This window comes from Platichthys flesus, chromosome 3, assembly GCF_949316205.1.
Source record: "Platichthys flesus chromosome 3, fPlaFle2.1, whole genome shotgun sequence".
Classification (NCBI taxonomy): domain Eukaryota; kingdom Metazoa; phylum Chordata; class Actinopteri; order Pleuronectiformes; family Pleuronectidae; genus Platichthys; species Platichthys flesus.
This window is the reverse complement of record NC_084947.1, coordinates 5,888,989-5,907,896: the sequence shown is the minus strand read 5'-3', so window position 1 is coordinate 5,907,896 and position 18,908 is coordinate 5,888,989. Positions and strand designations below refer to the sequence as shown.

At 43.4% G+C, this 18,908-nt stretch overlaps 3 protein-coding genes across 3 annotated transcripts; 1 reads left to right on the top strand and 2 right to left on the bottom strand.

Moving 5' to 3' along the window:
* Positions 1-920: 920 nt before the first annotated feature.
* On the bottom strand, positions 921-11,354 carry LOC133949615 (zinc finger protein 462-like). The gene is made up of 11 exons (XM_062383546.1): positions 11,244-11,354; positions 10,916-10,983; positions 5,935-10,817; positions 5,614-5,840; positions 5,159-5,277; positions 4,846-4,980; positions 4,485-4,728; positions 3,954-4,096; positions 3,637-3,860; positions 1,987-3,172; positions 921-1,251 (listed from the first exon to the last, which is right to left on the bottom strand). Exons 2-11 carry the CDS (start codon positions 10,923-10,925, stop codon positions 1,109-1,111), a joined length of 7,314 nt encoding a protein of 2,437 aa, XP_062239530.1. The 5' UTR covers positions 10,926-10,983; positions 11,244-11,354; the 3' UTR covers positions 921-1,108.
* Positions 11,355-12,327: 973 nt separating this feature from the next.
* Positions 12,328-15,906, top strand: coq2 (coenzyme Q2 4-hydroxybenzoate polyprenyltransferase). The gene is made up of 8 exons (XM_062384985.1): positions 12,328-12,454; positions 12,915-13,269; positions 13,574-13,740; positions 13,844-13,965; positions 14,187-14,272; positions 14,365-14,498; positions 14,792-14,980; positions 15,101-15,906. Exons 2-8 carry the CDS (start codon positions 12,954-12,956, stop codon positions 15,254-15,256), a joined length of 1,170 nt encoding a protein of 389 aa, XP_062240969.1. The 5' UTR covers positions 12,328-12,454; positions 12,915-12,953; the 3' UTR covers positions 15,257-15,906.
* A 542-nt stretch (positions 15,907-16,448) lies between these two features.
* Positions 16,449-18,908, bottom strand: mboat4 (membrane bound O-acyltransferase domain containing 4). The gene is made up of 3 exons (XM_062384987.1): positions 18,568-18,908; positions 17,859-18,083; positions 16,449-17,538 (listed from the first exon to the last, which is right to left on the bottom strand). Exons 1-3 carry the CDS (start codon positions 18,846-18,848, stop codon positions 16,581-16,583), a joined length of 1,464 nt encoding a protein of 487 aa, XP_062240971.1. The 5' UTR covers positions 18,849-18,908; the 3' UTR covers positions 16,449-16,580.

Genomic DNA, 18,908 nt, shown 5'->3' with positions numbered 1-18,908 from the left:
AAGTCACTTTTAAATTCACTAGATCCGGATTTTTTTGGGGATCTAATTGCACACACTCATAAATACCAGTCCTTAAGGGTCAATGCATTATTCTTTATGAAATGAATGTCTATAAAAATGCAGTAAAAGATAAATCCATAGATCTACTCCCTTATCTGGATCAGAACCAAAATGTAATGAACTCTTCTCCTGCCAATGTCCCGTCCTTCCACCAAGTTTCAAGGTAATCCTGCTATCAACCAGACAAACAAATGAAGTTACACATTATTGATCCACCTCGGATCTAAATAAACAAACGTTTTTCGGATTATCAAGTGTTCGGTGATTCTCTGCTCGTAAAGAATAGTTTAAAACCACAACCCTCACTCAGGAGGAAAAATCTGTCTCTAAAAATAAATATTGTGATATCGACTGATATGAGCATTATCTTGATTTAAAGACTGGCTTATTTATCACATTAATTAGATGTGAATCACTGGTCTTGGTGGATAGTTGTTTATCTTGGAGTGTCAGCCCTTTGATGGACTGGTGACCTGCCCAGTTTGTACTTCACCTCTCGCCACATGTTAACTGGGATTGGCTCCGACCCCTTTGCGACCCTAAATAGGATAACCAGATTGACCAGTGTTGATAATGGTCTTGAGGTTGACGTCGATGAAGGTATTAAACAACGATGAGGTAAAGTTTATTTGGAACAACAGTTCACAGTATAGAGCTTCTTTTAACGTTTTTTTACAGTTGTAACATATTTAATATCTCCTGTCACTTAAATGGGGATCTGTGCATGATAGTTATTTATTTGCTGTGTATCCTGTATTAAGAAGGATTTAACTGTGTCACATTATCTGGTCACCACTTATTTCTGAAGTTGTATTTATTGAAGAGGACAAAACAACAAATGTACTTATAACAGTTGTAGAATAAAATGAGATCATTAAAAAAAGTTAAAAAAAATCTACAAAACATGAAAAATGAAGTAGTTAACAAGCTGTTTACAAATACATAGTAACGTTAGGGGACAGGACAGTTGACACTAACAAAATCGAACCTCCCACATCAAAAACCCAGTGGATGCTGAGTCTTGATGTCCGCAACGTCATGAAAACGGTTAAATTCCATGTCTCATAATGTGACGCTTCAAGTCTGAGCCGCTCACGAGGTTTCGTCCACAGAGTTCACAAGTGTAAAGTTTATTTCCTGTGACTGAGGGACGCGGGACTTCAGAAGCTCCCCCTGAAGCTGTGACCCCACCTGAAAAACAAGAGAAATGAGTTTAGACTGGTGTCACAATTGACAATTGATAAATAACATTTTTAAGGTGGTAAAGATTTCTTTGGGGCGAGAGGTTTTTTCATTTTAACAATGTTCAATCAAATGTCCTGGTTATCGCAAACATTTTTCCTACTATCTGGTGACATGATTGGTATTAAGTCGAAATAATCAAAGCCATATTAAAACTGAGGCAAACTTATGAATGAAATCTGTGGTTAAGTGTTTAACTTCTGCCATGGTGGTCATGTTCTCTCTCCAGTCCATTTGTTTGTTTGCTGGTCAGCAGGATAAAGCAAAAAAACTACTGGAGAGATTTCCACAGAACTTGGTGGAAGCATGTGACATGGGCCAAGAAAGAAAATACAAACGTTCTGTGGAGGGATCCTGGAATTTCTTCCCATCACTTTCTCTAACACTAAACTTTTTCACAGGGTGTTCCCAGGGTTTAGGGGACTGATTCCTGAGTGCAGATCCAAATAGAAAACTGGATCTTACAGATTGCAATGTGGCTTCATACAGGGAACATATGGGCGATCTATGTTGAGTGCCATTTTGTTTTCTTTACATTTTCAACACACAATCTGTTTTCACCATCCAAAATGATATAACTCCCATTGTTACGTATTTACACAACCGTTGCAACGTTGTCTGAAAACACAGAAAACACTGAGTTTGTGTTGGACTCAATTTATTGTGATTCATTTCAATTCTTACTTTTGCCCACACGTGGACTGTTGGCCTCCTCCGTCCCGTCTCCCTCCTCATGTTCCCGATCTGTGCGTCCGCTCTCGTCGTCTTCAGTCATCGCTTCATCTCCTTTGTCCTGCCGCTGCTCGAGCTCATCCTCCTCTTCCTCCTTGCAGCCGTCTTGCGGGTACGATGTCTCCTTCAGATATTCATTCTCAAGCACTGGCATGTCTCCGTACGGGTCCGATGGCTCCTCAACGTGTTCCTGTTGGCTCACGTGTTCCTGTTGGCTCACGTGTTCCTCTTTGCAGTGTGTTAATGACAAACCTGAGCTCTCCTCGTTCAGGTGGTCACAGACTGGAAGAGGCGTTCGGGAAGGACTTCCACATTTGAAATCCTCCCGACTCCTGAGGTTGTTTCCCTGCATGTGACTCGTCTTGGCCTCTGAATCACATTTAGTTTTCATTTTATGGGCCGAAGACATTGTACGCTCCTCGTCCAGCAGCTCACTCAGAACATTATCTAGAACCTTGGTCTCCAGGCTCTGGTCTTTCCTAACCATCCTCTCGTGTTCTGCCTTGTTGTGCTTCTTGTGGACGCTGCCGTCCTCATCCATCACCAGGATGTGACGCAGTATTTCGTCTTCTGCTCTCGACTCAATGGCTGACGTTCTGTCCTGCAGCGTCCTCAAACTTAAATTGGACTCTTTTTTGTCCACCATCTCATCACATGCTGCAGAGTCTCTCTCGACCGCCTCCTCTCTTTGGCGTGTGGACATTACGCTGTTGTCCTCACTAGCTCTCACTTGGAGTTGGGCTTGGTTCTCGTTGGTCTGCCTCTCTCTCTCTGAACAGTCGCTTTCCTCAGACTCTGAGGCGTTTCCTTTCCTGGCATTATTTTCCACTGTTGGCTCACTCGTCTGTCCTCTTGTCTCCTGCTCATGCTTCAGACACGTATCCTTCAACTGTTGTGTAACTTTCTTCGGAAGGTTATCTTCTGCCGGGTCCGCAACTAGTGTTTCATGTTTAACGTCCTTGAAGCCTGAGACCAACCTGATTTTCACATCCTCCCCCGTGCTGTTGTGCGGCTCAGAGTTTGATAACAGCTCCTCCTTCTCTTCTTCTTCTTCCTCCTCCTCTTCTGCTATCCTACCATCCTGTGCCTCTAGCTGATCAAGGCTGACCTGACCCACAAGCTCATGGTTCCTCTCAACCTGTATAAAAGAAAAAAAGAAAAATCTAACTTACAAAAGAACAATTTAACCTATTTCTTCCACATTTCTCTTCAAAAACAAAGATTTGAACTTTTTAAGGCCTTTTAGAGTTTTTTTAAAGATGGTTTTAAGACCTGTTTCTGAGGGGAGCTCACTTCTCTCATTTGACTTAAGAGAGTTACAGCAGCTGGTGTTAAATGACTCAAATATTAAAGCACCAAGAGTTACTAGTTTAATTTATGGTTGAATTTAAAGTACCATTTGGCTTTATACATTTCTAAAACTTTACGTAACAAAACTTTCTTTCATTCAAGCAACAGATTTGGCCACAGGGTCCGGTCCTTCTGAAACAAAGAAGCTGCCTATGTTCCTCCTCTCATTTCTAAAATTCCTGTACATTCAAAGTGGACATGTCTCATTACAGACACAAAGGAATTCCTGCCGCTTCTGAGACAGATCCTCACCTGATGCTTATCGCTCAGGTGCGCCTCCAGCTCGCTCAGCTGAGTGCAGTCGAAGTAGCACAGTCGACACTTGTAGGGTTTGACGTCATCGTGCTTCGTTATGTGCAAACTCAGGTTCTCAGCACTGCCGCAGGAGAAAGTGCATTTGTGACAGCGGAAGACGATGCCCCGGAGGTAGCGGGACAGCTTTGGGCGACGCACCTCTATCGGCACGACACGCTCCTCTGAAAAAGAGAGACAAAAGAAAAATGTACTCAATCTGAAATTAGGATCTTAGGGCGCTGGGAATGATGGGTCGTGTCCAGTGTCTATCGTACCACGGTGTAGGACGATGTGATCAATCATGTTATTCTTGTTCCTGGTCTGGTAGAGGCAGAGCGGGCAGCGCAGGTCCCTCAGGTGGGTCGGCTCGGACTGAAATGTAGAGTGACCGTGCTCCATGTGCAACTCAAGGGTTTTCCTGATAAAAGGTGGAACAACCAGGCTCAATACATGATTTACTATCTGTGATTTTTCTATTTTTACATGACTGACTATAATTATTTAAACATTTGATTACTGCAGTGTTGCAGCGACATGAGCAAATTCATGCTCAGTTATTAAATTGAAGAATATCTTGTACGTCACACTAACTCAATCCATTCATCTTTTCCAAATAGATGGCCAAACTTCCTTGATGGCCTCGTCTGGGGATGCCTTCACCCAGGAGATCATATTAGTGCAATATCCCTTTTCCAAATCTAATTTTGTGCTTTGTAAAAGTTTTGTAGAAAAAAAGAGAAATTACAGTGGTTGTCCTAAAATGTTTTTTTTAATAAAGAGAAATCCTGGTGTTGGCTGTGACTCACCTCAATGCAGTGAAGAATTCACAGTCCTTACACTTGAGGATCTTCTTCCCGTGGCGGTTTAAGTAATGTCGTCGCACACTGGAAAGGTGTCCGGTGCTGAAGCTGCAGAGCTCACAGTGGAGCAAACAGCTCTCTGGTAACTTGGGTGCTTGCACCTCGGCTTTGGCTGCACGTCCAGTCTGCGCCATCAAGTTGTAGTGGTTCAGCTGCCGCTGCACATCTGGAGGCTCCAGGTACATTGATCCTGTCACAAGACAACAAACCACAGACTGTCAGTGCGACAACCAAAGCAACAGGTGTGTGTATTTTATAACCAATTGGACTCGTATGTGGTTTATATAACATAAGAGGGAGAACTTGCTTTCAGCTATTTCAACTTCTTCGTCAGGTTCGGGCGAGTTGCTGTTTTCCTCTGATGATTGAGGAGGATCCGGGTTGTTTCTCTGAGAGTTCTCCTCATCTTCGTTTTCAGTCTCCACTTCATTCATGAACACATCTGAACATCCGGCAGCAACACAGACAGGGAAAGAAAGACAAAACACTAAATGAAATATCTCAAGCAATATATAGCAATATCTAACATGTCAAACATTCCTGTTGATTTTTAAACTTGTGATTCATCAAAACTTCTGTATAAAGCTGTAATTGTAAATTATTGACCAGGGGATTCTCACCTCGATGTTTTCTGATGAAATGACTCCTCCACAGGCCGAGGACAGTCGTGCGGAAGGGGCAGAAGTTGCAGAGGAACGGCCGGAGGGTCCCAGCTTTGAAGAGGACGTATTCATCTATGCTGTAGAGATTAAAAAGACATAATCCAGACAGTCACAAACTGATCATCCAGAGTTCTAGACGTAAAGGACATCACATTTGTAAAAATTGTAATATTGTACTGTAGAAGACAATACTAACAATTCTGTGTTAATGAAACTGTTAAAATATAGTTATATTTTATAGTATTAATTACAAATTACAGTATTAATTACCTCTGTAAAGCAATTTAAATGCGAGTAGTGTGTAATATGAATGAGCAGTCCTTTCATATATAAGCAGATAAAATGAAAGAATTCCTCCTCTTTTACTTTTACAAACCTAACACAGGGACTGACCCACCAAACTTCATTCTTACTTGTGCTTCAGTAGTGATGAAGACAGCTTGTCCAGTTTCATGATGGCCGCCAGCGCTGCGTGGCTGCGCTCATGTGAACGCAAACCCTTCAGGGACATGAACGACCGTCCACACTGCCGGCAGGTGCGTTTGTCCTCCATCGATTCCTCTTCCTTCACTGGCGTCACATTCCAATAAGTCAGGTCCTGCACGGGTTCTAACATGGGCGGCTCGTCTTGTTGGCAGATCTGAAAATCGAACACAGCAACGATCGTCAACTTACAAGTGAGGACGAAAAGATGATAATGAATGAACCGGCTCCTGTGGGCAGAGTTAACCTACTTCATCGGGTGGGGTCTCTGGTGTGGTCGTCTCGGCCACTGATGCCCTTGTCTTCATCCCTGCTCCATGGCGTTCCAGGTGGTGACACAGCTTCCTGGTTCCTACTATGTGTTTGCTGCAGTGGTCACACTTGAAGAGTCCCGGGTTCTTTTTTGTTCTTCGCTTTATCACTGTAAAGTCCATTTGAAAGTTGGAGCTGTGAAAGTTGGTGTAGTGGACGATGAGCAGCTGAGATGTTTCAAACACTAGTTGTGGACACTTCTTACATCGAACCCGTTCTTTAGATGGAACTCTGGGCATGTATTTGTTACGCTTGTTGTACTTCTCCAGCTGCTTGGATATGCTGGATGTATCCATCTTGTGCATGTTTTTGTAGTGACAGTGCAGGTACTTCCTACATATCCCTGCGTAGGAACACAGGTCACACTCGTACAGCATGTCCTTGTTTTCCAGGGACAGGTGGAGGGTGTCAGGAGAGCCTGGCTGTTGATCGTGGTCGGTGTTTGTGACATTCACTGGGGATGATTCGATTTTTAAAGAGGAAACCTGGGATGTCGAGCCCCCTGAGCCGTGATCAGGCTGCTTCTCAGTGTCAGTCTCTTCAACTGAAAGTTCAGAAGCTGTGGGTCGGGCCTGTGTGTGGCTCTTCACACTATGGACTTTCAGTTTTGTCAACGATGCATAAATCAGTGGACATTTCTTACACGCGAACCCTTTATGCTTTGAACCTTTACCCGACCAACTTTGGACCATTTGGCTCTCGAGGATTGTGTCTGTTTGAAGTCTGTCTGCTCTGACTACGATAGCAGGATGCATCATCTGGCAGTGGGTGAGCGTTCCATGGTAGCTAGCGTTCACATAGGGACAGGACGGACACTTGTACACTAATATCTTTTCGTCTTCTGCTGTTGCGCTCGACTCAGACGTGTCGGGGGCCGTTAGCGTTGTGAGCCGCGGGTACAGTGGTGTAAAGTATTTAGCGAGGGAGAGCTTTCCATGTTTAACAGTATAATGCCGTGCAAGATGCCTTTTTGTGAAGTACGACTTCGGACACAGGGCACACTTGAACACACCATCCTTAAACTGTGAATAAGACGATGGCCTGTGGTTCACTTGCATGTGGCGACCCAGCCCAATTTTTGTGCTGCACTTATAACTGCAGAGCTGGCACTTCAACATCTGGTACTTCTTCTTCTGCAGGACAGAAGCTTTTGACACTGATCCTAGAGAGCTGTAGGTGTTAGGTTGGCGTAGTTTCCTCACAGCGGACGGTTTGTGCACGGTGTTGGGATCAGGGCTCGGGTCGGTCTTGATATGCTCTCGCTCACAGTGCCTGTTCAGCTTCTCCCGAGTTGCACTGATTTGAGGACAAGCTTCACACATGTAGCCGTTGATTCTTGAAGTGTCACCCGGGCCTCTTTTAGTCGAAGAGTTGGTCCAGCTGCGTAGATGCATTTCATCCATGAAATGACTGTCTGCACTGGACTCCGAGTCAGGATGGCTCTTCTGGCAGTGGGTTAAAACTCCATGATAGCTGGCGTTGATGTAAGTACAGTGGGGACATTTGAAGACATGCACGTGTGCTGTCCCATCAATCTTAGCGTCTGGGTGTTTCATTCCACTGTGAGTGTTGAGACCGTGCCAGGTACTAAACCATGCAGTGCAGTGTTTGCACTTGAACCAGTTGGAACAATCTGCAGCTTCATTAGAGGAATCGGGCGAGTCGCCGTCTCCAAGAGGAGCTTGGTAGCTGTCGAAGGATTCTGGAATTTCTGTGTGGTCTTCCAAAATCTGGGGACTTGGCTTCTTGCTGCTGAGGATGGTGCCATCGTCTTTCACGGACCAGGGATGCACAGCACAGCAGTGGCGTGTGATACTGGACATTGAGCTTCCTTTAAATGAGCACACTTGGCACGAAAACATCTTGGTCTCACTTTGTCCAGTTCTCCCATCACCATCACCGGTGTGGGCCTTTTTATGCTTTCCTTTCCGTTGAGGGACAAATGAGTCGGGGCCGACGTACAACCTGGTGGAGACGTACTCGAGAGTGATTTTACGTTTGGGGTGTTGTTCCTGGCTGTGCTGAAACAACACTGCTGCACTCTTGTGGGAGAAAACACACCTGTCGCAGTGAAAACCCGTCTCCAACATCCCTTGTTTATAACACACTCTTAGAATATCCGTTGTCCTGCGATTTGTCTTGTGAACCTTCAACATGTGCGTCCTCAGCACATTCACGTACTGACAGCTGAATGTGCATCTGTAGCACCTAAGGGTCCTCTGGGTCTGTGTGGTCGGCAGTGTTTTTACTTTTTTAGTCTTAGTCACTTCTTCTCGGCTTGCGGACGTTTCCGGGTGCGACTCCTCCATCTGCTGGAGAAGCGTAGCAGTGTATTGCAGGACTTGGTGGTTCTTAACCACAAACCCAGGATGTCTGCTGATGTAATGTCTCACTACTTGGTTAACGGAATTATGTCTGTAGTTGCAAAAGTGGCAGAAAAAACAGTCCACGTCGCCATCGTTCATGAGCGGGAGAGGTAGACGAAAAGACGAGGAGGAGTCCTTCGTGTGCGACTGTTTGAGTTCAGCACGAATCAGAGCGGTGTGTTTAAGGATGGGTTCTTGCTTGGCAGTCAGGTGCTTGTGGGTTTTGCCCTGATGGTTCTTAATTCCCTTTAAACTGACATTTGCGAGGTTGCACAGTTGACAGTAAAACAAGTCTTCTACACGCTCATAGGGATTCACTTCCGTCTTGGAGGTAGCTTCTTCATTCCGACGTTTTCTTTCCTTCCACCCCTCGACTCTTTCACTGGATTTGGAGTGAGGGGAAGCAGCACTTGTTGAGGTCTCGGCTTCACTTTGCAGTTTCTTCTTTTGCAACTTGTTGTTATACCACCAGACCTCCTCAGTACCCGTTAGTCCTTGCTCAGCGTGTTTCATGTTGTGATGAGCAACGACGCTCCTGATGTTGGTATTTGAAAAGGTGCAGAACTGGCAGTAAAACATTTTATCGAGAGAGCCGGGGGATGAGCCGTCGATTCCAGATGACAGCTCCCTGTTCCATTTGCTAGGGGTTGTCTTTGTTTGCTTTACGTCTGCTTCAGGTTTCACTTTCTCTATTTTGGGAGACTCGGATTGAGTCTTAGAAGTTCTGTTCTTCGGAGACGTTAGTGTCGATGAAAGCTTCTTCACCGACACCCCAGCTTTGCTTCTTTCCGTTTCGGGGGAACCGGAGTCGTCCTTTTGAGGCACAGAGTTCTCCGTCACACTCGATGAACTCTCAGCTGAGGCCTGGGAGGTTGTTTGCGATGACACAGAAGCCGACTGTTTGATTTTGTTGATTGTGACCATTTCGTCTGGATGTTTTCTCTGATAGTGGACATGCATACCGACTGCTGACTTATGACTAAATACACAGCTGCTGCAATGATACAAAACCACCTCCTCTCCTCTGTGGTCTGAGGTGGTGTGTAGGGGCGAGGGGGCATTTTTGATTTCTTCAGGTTGTGCATCTGCGTTCTTGGGAGAAATCCCCCCCGATGTTCCCGGGCTGTGCGTTTTCCTACACGTGGTCAACTCTGACGATCCCTCTTGGATCACGGGCGCTGTATATTTGCAGTACAACAAGGAATCGTCCGCTTTATGTGTCGGGTGCTCCTCTTTGTAATGTTCTGTCAGGGCTTTCAATTCATTACTGATGAACGTACAAACAAAACATTTGTAAACCAGCTCACACGAATGCATCATGAATACTTTAGGGGCGTCTGGGTGTTTTTCAGTGTAGTGTTTCTGGAGGTGCGCTTCAGCTAAAAACTCCACGGGACACTCCAGGCAGCGGAAGGTGACGCTCTGGTCACTGGGATCCTGAATGTACGTGGCACTACATCTTATGTAAGGGTGGTCGCTCTGGTAATGGAAGGACATGAGCCTGACGACAGCATCACTGTAGTCACAGTGTTTACAAAAATAAGTGGTTGGGATTTCCACGGCTCTTTTGGAGAGCTTTAACTTCCTTTCATGTTCGTCGTCGCTAATTTCAAAAGAAAAGTCAGTGCTGCCTGTCGGTTGTTTACTTGCGTCCTCGATCCCTGGGAGTTTTGTCTCCTCTTCGTCCATCTTAGCTTTTTTAGCCGGTTGACTGTCCTGGTGTCCCCAGTTGCTCCTCCTCTTGCTGTTTTCATGAACTGGGTCATTGGGTTGCTCCTTGGGCTTGTGAGAGCTCAGCTCGGATATTAAAAAGTGATTATCTACCATACAGTGATTAGTAGGGGCGCACGACATGTCAATCGTGGACTTTGCCGTGACCTTAAACACACCACTGCTGTTTGGGCTGAGGTCTGAGGGAGACTGCTCCAGAAGCAGGGTTCCAGTTGTGCCGCTCGGGGACACCGGGCTCTCGGCTGGCTTCACCGAGGGCGGTTGAGGTGCTGCTGTTAAGAATTTAGTGATAGTTTGCATTTGCAGCGGCCCCTTGTACGTTTTCAGATCTTTTGACGAGTAAAGCATGCATGTTGAAGATTTCGAGGTAGACATGACTGCTCCTTTTGCACTCTTGTGGCTTCCGGGAACGACAGGATTCCCTGTCTGATCTTGACTCTCCGGCTTCTTACCACACTGCTTCTCATGTTCCTTTAACTCCCCCTGGCCACGAGCTACAAAACCACAGCTGTGACATAAATAAATACTTTCCAGCCTGTTGCTGTCGGCGTCGTCCTCGTCCTCGTCAGACACCGAGCCGTGCTCAAAGGTCACGTGTTGAAACAGGGAGATCTTGGAGGGGAAGACGAGCGAGCAGTTACTGCAGCAGAAGGACTTGACGGAGGACTCTTCGGGGGCAGGCTGCCTGGGCATTGTGTGGCCAGGGATGGCAAAGCTCATGGAATCTGAGGGGGGTCAAAGAAACAACATCAAATACTCCACTTGATCTAAAATCACTGTCCTGAGTCGACATTTTAACACAAAAGCTGACAGTGATAAATACCTTTTTGCATCGTGCATCCCTCCTACAGCCAGATCATTCTCTACAAGCAGAGAACCGCCGTGATGCTCCTGCGGTTTAAATAACACGTTAAGTTGATAATGAATCTTCAAAAAACGTAGTTTATGCAGATGCTTGCAGGAATGAAACAATAACAAGAATAACTGCACTTTTTCTTTTTCAAGTATTTCAGTAAATTCCAATGAACAACAGCAACAACTCTGAGGAAAACAACTGAAGACGTCGGGAACTTAGTTCAACAGGAAGGAGAGGAGAATAACAACGACACAACCGAGGGAGAATAAAAGAGCAAACAAGACACACAACTCACCGCTGCTACACGCCGTGCCTCCTCACGCAGACGGACACACACAGCCGGAGGTTTATGATGTGATTTTTACAGGCGATGATGTGGGAAACATGAAGACACCGCACGTTTCGGCCATTTTTCCCGCGACTAGCGCTCTCTTCCCGCTTCCGGTGCTGCAGCGAATCCTCAATGTCCTGCAACTGCACTTCCGCCCGCTCTTCAAAATAAAATCAAAAGCAGGCGCTGCAAAGGGCTGGGCATTGTGAAATAACATAATAACATAAAATGTGAATTGAACTGTTGGAGAGTAAGTTTGAATTCATTATATCCATGCACTTAAACTAATGAAAAATAAAAAAGTTTTTCATAGAAACAACAAAAAAATTTGCATAAATACAACCCTATCTCATAATGTAATTAAGCAAAAGTCGAAAGTATAATATCCCCCTGATATCGTGTTGATTATCATTACTTGATTAATCAAGCAGTTGATATATTCAACAACAATGCAGATATATATGTATATATATGAAAAGCACGCTTACATTAATTGTGAAATCAGAGGAAGCTTTAGCCGGAAGTTCCCACCTTTGAGATTACTTTCTGTTTCCATTCATCAAATCCTTAAAAAATCCCATTCATTCATCGTTCAGTCTAATAAAGATTCATTTTTGTTAAGAAAATAACAGTAAGTATGATTCATACAATAGCATAAAATCAAGGCAATATTAATTCTGAGCCAAATAAATTGATCGTGAACGTACTGTTTATTCAGATATGTGTTTAGTGGGTCATCAAAAATCTTATTTCTCTTCTTTGTTGAGGATTCTTTGGTTCTTTCCAGGATAATATTTGGTGAGAAACATCATTATGAGGGTAATTATTATAATTATTATTATTAACACACGAAATCGAAACTCTTTCTCAAAAGTGTGCATGTTACCAAGTGGGACCAGATATATGTGGAGAAAATACTGAGCAAGTAGCACAACAGTAAATTAATATTAATATATCAATATGTATCAGTTTAAATTAAGAATAGATACGGTTTTCTACATTCTGATTTAAAACACCTTCTCTGCTGTCATTGGTTCCGGGTGCGAACGTTGTTTCCCCCGGAACAATAGCGGGCGTACGATAACAGGAAATCACAACAGTAGACTGGCGCTTCGAAAACTCCCTTATTTTAGTGGTTTAAAACACCATTAAACTCAAAACAATATAAGGAGAGGGTAAATATATATTATTTACATGTATATATTGTGTCTTCTGTAACCGTCAGTGTAAGTTTATTTCATTTAACTTTGTTTTCGTCCCAGGCGTGTTGAAGAGTTAATTTCACCTTCAGTGTAAAGTACATGGTTATGATATGAGCATGTGCGTTTTATACCGCACCAACAACGATCCTACTTGATTAACACACACACACACACACACACACACACACACACACACACACAACTCTCCTCTCACACACGTACACCTCAGTCTTTGTGCGGCGGTTTCAGTGAAACACAAAAGAATTCATGTTCAAGCAAATCATAAAACAAAGCCACCATTGTGTTTGTTGACGTGTGTGTGTGTGTGTGTGTGTGTATGTGTGTGTGTGTGTGTGTGTGTGTGTGTGTGTGTGTGTGTGTGTGTGTGTGTGTGTGTGTGTGTGTGTGTGTGTGTGTGTCTTTGTGTGTTCAGGGGTGCGGGGTAATGTCAGTGTGACCTCAGGGAGTCACCATGCTGCAAGCCAAGCTGACTGTGAGCTTCCTGAAGAGGATTCACCACGGAGCCTGCTCCCCCTGTCTGTACCCTCTGTCAGACCGCTTCCTTCACGAGGAGGCTACCACCAGGACCAAACATGGACTCCACTCCCACTCCAGCGTGTCAGGAAGAGGGCTTTACAGCCAGGGTGTGATCCGTCCATCGGTCCGACTGCGTGATGCTCAGCACCATGGGAGGAGATCCTTCAGCCTGTCACCTGCTTCCATTGTCAATTCAGCTCCAGCTCCTGTCCAGCCATACCTGCGGCTGATGAGGCTCGACAAACCCATTGGTTTGTACATTCAGGGTTAATGAAAGTTTCAGCTGAAATCACTGCTGTTTTAAGCTTTGAAATGAGGGTGTATTTGAAAACAATGCCGTGAATATTGTTTATTTATCAACTGCACTTTAACTATGGTATAACTATGCTATATTGATTCTGGCTGTAATGCAATGGTTCATGTGCAATCCATTCACTACACATATTCTCACCCTGCACATATTATTCTTGTTTTCGCGCTGTATATTTTACAGTCACAGCAGTAAGGTTTTCTGAAGTTTAAATCACCTAGGTGTGTTGTCTGTTTGTATTGTAGGAACTTGGCTGCTGTACCTCCCGTGCACGTGGAGCATTGCTCTGGCGTCTGACCCTGGATGCCTTCCACATCTGGGCATGCTCACTCTGTTCGGTGCAGGCGCTCTGCTAATGAGAGGAGCCGGCTGCACCATCAACGACATGTGGGATAAAGACTTTGACACAAAGGTTTAAAACACTGATGTATAATGATTACGTTGTGAAATTAGCTTCATAAATTAAGTTGTTGTTATATTATTATTGTTATGGTTATTGATATATTTTTGTGCAGGTGTCCAGGACAGCCACTCGACCCATCGCCTCGGGGGAAATTTCTCGAATGCAGGCACTGGTCTTCTTGGGAGGGCAGCTCTCTCTTGCACTCGGGGTTCTGTTGTGTCTCAACAACTACAGGTCAGTGTGTTATGGAAATAATCTGTTGCGCTTTAATTTGAGTTTATTTGCAAAATAAAAAGATTGTGTCAGTCAGACAGAGACAGTGTTTGTGCCGTCTCGCGGTCAATATATCAGTTTATCATTTATAGATATATGTTAGAATACAAACAGTTGTTGTGTTTCTTCGTTATTACTCTAGCAAAGGTTTGACACTGTTTGACTCATAATGCTCCTCACAGCATCGCTCTGGGCGCTGCCTCATTGTCTCTTGTTGTCTCCTATCCACTGATGAAGAGGATCACGTACTGGCCACAGTTTGTGTTAGGTAATTGTTGTCCTGTTCTATACGCTGCAAGATTATTCTACAGTTTCTTGCTTCTTAAGTCAACACCTCCGCCTTCTTGTCCTTATGTTCAGGCCTCACCATTAACTGGGGGGCGCTGCTCGGCTGGTCTGCGGTTCAAGGCTCCTGTGATTGGTCCGTGTGCCTCCCGCTGTATTTCTCAGGACTGATGTGGACACTGATCTACGACACCATATATGCACATCAGGTGAAGCTGAGGATCTCTGTAGTTCTTATTTGTGCTTAATATAAACTTATTTGACATTAAGTCTCTTAGCAGCTCACATTTAGTGAAGCCGTTTATTGAACCTTGTTCAAAGTTTAAACCATTGAGTCACTGATTTGATCCGACCTTGTTAAATGTAGTTTACTATTATTTATGAGGGAGAATTTATATAGGGAGTTATAGGTTCCTGTTTTTTTGCTGCCCTAACAGTCACTCTCAAAGTAGAATCATATGGATTGAGACTGAGCTCCATCTCTTCTGTATTCAATAACCAGGATAAGGAAGACGACATCAAGGTGGGAGTCAAATCTACTGCGCTGAGGTTCCAGGAGCAAACCAAACCTTGGCTGAGCGGCTTTACGGTGGCCATGATGTCAGGACTGGTCGTAGCTGGTGTCAATGCTGAACAGACTCTCCCTTACTATGCTGTACTGTCCGCAGTGGCCGTCCACCTAACACACCAGGTGAGGAACTTGGTGTTGTGCAGCACATATCTATTATTGGTTTTGTGGAAATATATACAGGACGTTTTTCTTTTTCATGGTCCTAACCAAACATCCCATATTTACTATTCTCTCCATTAGATTTACACACTGCACATCAACAAACCAGAGGACTGCTGGAAGAAATTCGTCTCAAACAGAAACCTCGGACTGTTGTTATTTTTAGGGATTGTTGCTGGAAATCTATGGAAAGAAAGAAGAGAGACTTTGCTGCAAAATGAAGATACGCTCAGATAAGTGAAAATCAATGCACAGTATATTTAATTTAATTTACAGTACATCACATACAGTACTTCATCATTGAAGTGTCTTTTAATATTTTTACAAAGCTCCGTAAATGATTAAAAGAGTTTCTTTAAGCTTAACTCACACAATCAATATCTTCCTCATAAAATATAATTTATTGTTGTTGACCTTCATCACTCATAACTATGGATGAGCAGTTGTTGTTCATATAGATGCAAATATACGCCTTAAACCTTCGTTCATTTTGACCACCAGGGAGCAGTATGATACAACATACAAATTTTCTGCAAGTCTCCGGTTTATCAACTGTCACAGTTTGTTTTTATGAGGCTGTGGAAAGAATTCTGTCACCCCAACAATCTGCTGAGCGTGCAGGCTGCAGAACCGAGCCCGAACCACATCTGCAGGGCCGAGGGCCCTTCTCATGTTTACTACTCTTTGCTGCTCTTGCTAATTATTTCAGTGACAATATAAAACATCACTTTCTGCATGTTTAAAGTTGAAAAGTCTACTTCAATTGACGTAGACAGATGTGATTCATATTTTAAATATTATAACTTTCACCGGTGAAATCCAGTTCACTTAGCAGTAGTGTTGTCTGAGACGTTGCAATAAAGTTTGACTTCCAAAGATTTCCATTACCTTTTTATATTGGTCATAAAATCATTTCATCATGCATTTCACATATTACATAGATTTTTCAACAGAACATATGAAGTAGGACATATTTTCCTCAACTCTTGCTATTGCTCCCCCATCCCATCCCCCACAGTTCAGTCATCAGTGTTATGCTCCAGTGTCATTGATGCTTCCGGTTCACCCTGTACTTTCCCCTCATTTGCTCCCTAACCAGTTTCCTCACACCACATTCAAACCTCTGTGACTATCGTCTATCAATAGAGATGTATATATATCATTGTTATGTTGTCACTTATCCCCAGGGAAGATAGCGCAACATGACAAGTGAAAACAGAAAATGAACAAGAACAACTAAGTTGTCAACAGCACAAACGACAACAAAGAGCAGAAATGGACAGGTGTTGTAAACTAGCATTTATGCTAATACACTGTAAACAATGCATCTGGTTTTATTTGGACATGGACATTGTCATGTCCATGTCCAAATAAAATAAAATCAAAATCAATCAAATGCAACAACACAACTGTTGGACAACTACAGAATCCCCAGATTGACAGTAACATAATAATCTATTCATGGATTTTAATGAACAAACAAGCTTTTCATATTGTAGTAGAGCTGTTATAGCACAAATATGTACATATGGGGGTTTGTTAACATGGCTGCTTTAGTAGTCTATGTAACTGTGTTGCATTTTGATAAAATGACAAGTAGTATCATGTTACAAAGAGGAAACAGACCCACAAATGAAGCTGACAAAAGCCTCAGGCCGGACATATTTCTTAATTCTACAGCAATAACCACACATGTGATGATCATTTGTGTGTTTATCCAGCTGAGACACGCATACAGCAGCTTCCCCCATGTTGAGGAAAACTTTGGGTGTAAGAACCTGTGTATATAGTAATCTGCTTGCACCGCTGACGCCCAAGTCAAGAACCCCACAAATTGACCCAAGTGCAAACCATGCCACCACATTGAAAAAACAAAAGTCGAGAACAAAGGGAAATGTTTGCTTCTCATATAAACCGTTCTTCGCAGCCACGAAGCCGTTGTGGCGTTCCATCGACGTGCGAACTGTGACACGCGGCTCGACGCCTCAGTGGTCCAGAAATCACCATCAGATAAGCCGCTCCAGTCTTCGGAGTCTCCGGATGAATTTTTGCAATTTCCAAACCCAGCTGCATCATTGAGGCATTCACTGATCTTCCAGTGAGAGTAATACCGGAGCCTCAAAACCAGTGCGTGGGCCCAAACCCATAAGACGCCACGAATAGAAGCAGAGCTACTGGGATCATAGATGTTTTGTCTTAAAAAATGGACAAGACAAATTCTTACCAACTCCAACATTAGCACCTGCATCAACTTCAGGAATACCACACCCAGTGGACAGGGTGAGGGGCCGAGGCCGACTCCCTCCATGTGGCACACAAACTGTCTGTAGGAGCCCAGCGGGCCACCCAGCAGCGTGGTGACACTGAGGAGGTAGCTGACGAGAGGGAGAGGCAGGACACAAGTCGTCTTTTTGGACGATGCATTATACGGGGACATTAGTTGTTTCTCCTGAAGGTCCATGGACACTGAGGTGATTCTCTGAGTGAGCAGCATCAAGGAGGACACCGCCAAAAACAACCTGGAATCGCAAGAGGTGATTAAATACATTTTAAAGACTTGTGAACTTTATGTTTGTTCTGGAGCTTTTGATCACATGAGTAATCATGATTGAGCTAATGGAAAGCTGTGTGTTGGTGTACGTGTTAATTGTAATGTGGAAAAATATCCACCAATGGTAAAGTAAATTGTGATATTTGTTTATTTGTTGTTTTTTGTCCTTTTTCATGAGATTCATTGACAAAAAATACATAAATACAGGACCGACCTTGGTCTTTCAAATGCATTTATAATTAACCAGACCAACACTTGTATTATTGTTATTTATCAGTAGATAAATACCTCACGCTGACAGGCTCATGCAGGTAATACTCGCTGTACTGTATAAGCAGGTGCCAGAAGGTCTGCCAGAGCATCTGGATACCGAACGCCCAGATGTGGATGTTGCTGGGATCCACACGACCAATGAGCAGAATAAAGACAGCGGTGGAGGCAAACAGAAGAACACTGTAGATCCCCATCGTGGCGACCGCCAGGACACATCCTCCAACTGTAACAAAGACGTACCTGAAGACACAAAGACAACTGAAAGTGGGTCACGATTAGATATGCTGATTCATCAATCATATAAATCAGTATGGTCCTGGGAAATGTAGATATATTTGAAGAGCACATTTAAAAAGCAACAGACATTTCACAATAATAGAATACAACCAAATAAATATCAGTAAATGTAAAAACTGTTGGCAGCACTTTATCCCTTCTGAAAATACTGTGGTTCTGCTTTTGCCTTGGGTTCCAGTTGACTTAATTATACAAGGATTCATTCACAAATCAACTTATTGAACCTTTTAAAAATGTTATCCAAATATATATCACACAATGTGTTGATCGAAATATGTGATCTATAGTAGAAAAAGGCGCACAGAATAAAATTCTTCATCTTACATTGATTTATTACCTTTAAAAATGTAGTTTTGATAAAATATACAATTTAAATGAATAACTTTCCAACTAATTTAACTAAATAATTGTATTTGCGATCACCTACCTGTACCACAAGGACAGATATCCACGGTTAGCATAAAAATAAAACAGAAATGCGAAAGGCAGAGAAAAACATTGGTGCAGTAAAAACTGATGTTGCACCATCAGGCGGCTGATTGGACCCATATCGGAAAATATGCAAACAACAAGTTGAATATCACTAAAGATCACACAGACTAAAGAACAAACTGAATGGAGGTGTTCGGTGCTGATCGTCCTAATAAGGAGGTGAAATACTTGATTTACCTGGACGACTGTGTTTTCCATTCCATCTCTGTGTTGCATTCAAGTTAATGGTTTGTTTGCCATCATCACACAACCCTGATAATGGTTATTCCTTTTGTT

Bases quoted from the DNA above. Each gene is read 5' to 3' on its own strand.
- coq2 (XM_062384985.1), top strand. From the start codon at position 12,954: ATGCTGCAAGCCAAGCTGACTGTGAGCTTCCTGAAGAGGATTCACCAC. The intron at 13,741-13,843 runs GTTTAAAACACT...ATTTTTGTGCAG, and splicing joins ATAAAGACTTTGACACAAAG to GTGTCCAGGACAGCCACTCG. The intron at 14,981-15,100 runs GTGAGGAACTTG...TCTCTCCATTAG, and splicing joins CCGTCCACCTAACACACCAG to ATTTACACACTGCACATCAA.
- LOC133949615 (XM_062383546.1), bottom strand. The intron at 5,841-5,934 runs GTAGGTTAACTC...TTCGATTTTCAG, and splicing joins CAGAGACCCCACCCGATGAA to ATCTGCCAACAAGACGAGCC. The intron at 4,981-5,158 runs GTGAGAATCCCC...CCGGATGTTCAG, and splicing joins TTTCATCAGAAAACATCGAG to ATGTGTTCATGAATGAAGTG.
- mboat4 (XM_062384987.1), bottom strand. From the start codon at position 18,848: ATGCAACACAGAGATGGAATGGAAAACACAGTCGTCCAGGTAAATCAA. The intron at 18,084-18,567 runs GTAGGTGATCGC...TTGTGTCTTCAG, and splicing joins TATCTGTCCTTGTGGTACAG to GTACGTCTTTGTTACAGTTG. The intron at 17,539-17,858 runs GTATTTATCTAC...TTGCGATTCCAG, and splicing joins CATGAGCCTGTCAGCGTGAG to GTTGTTTTTGGCGGTGTCCT.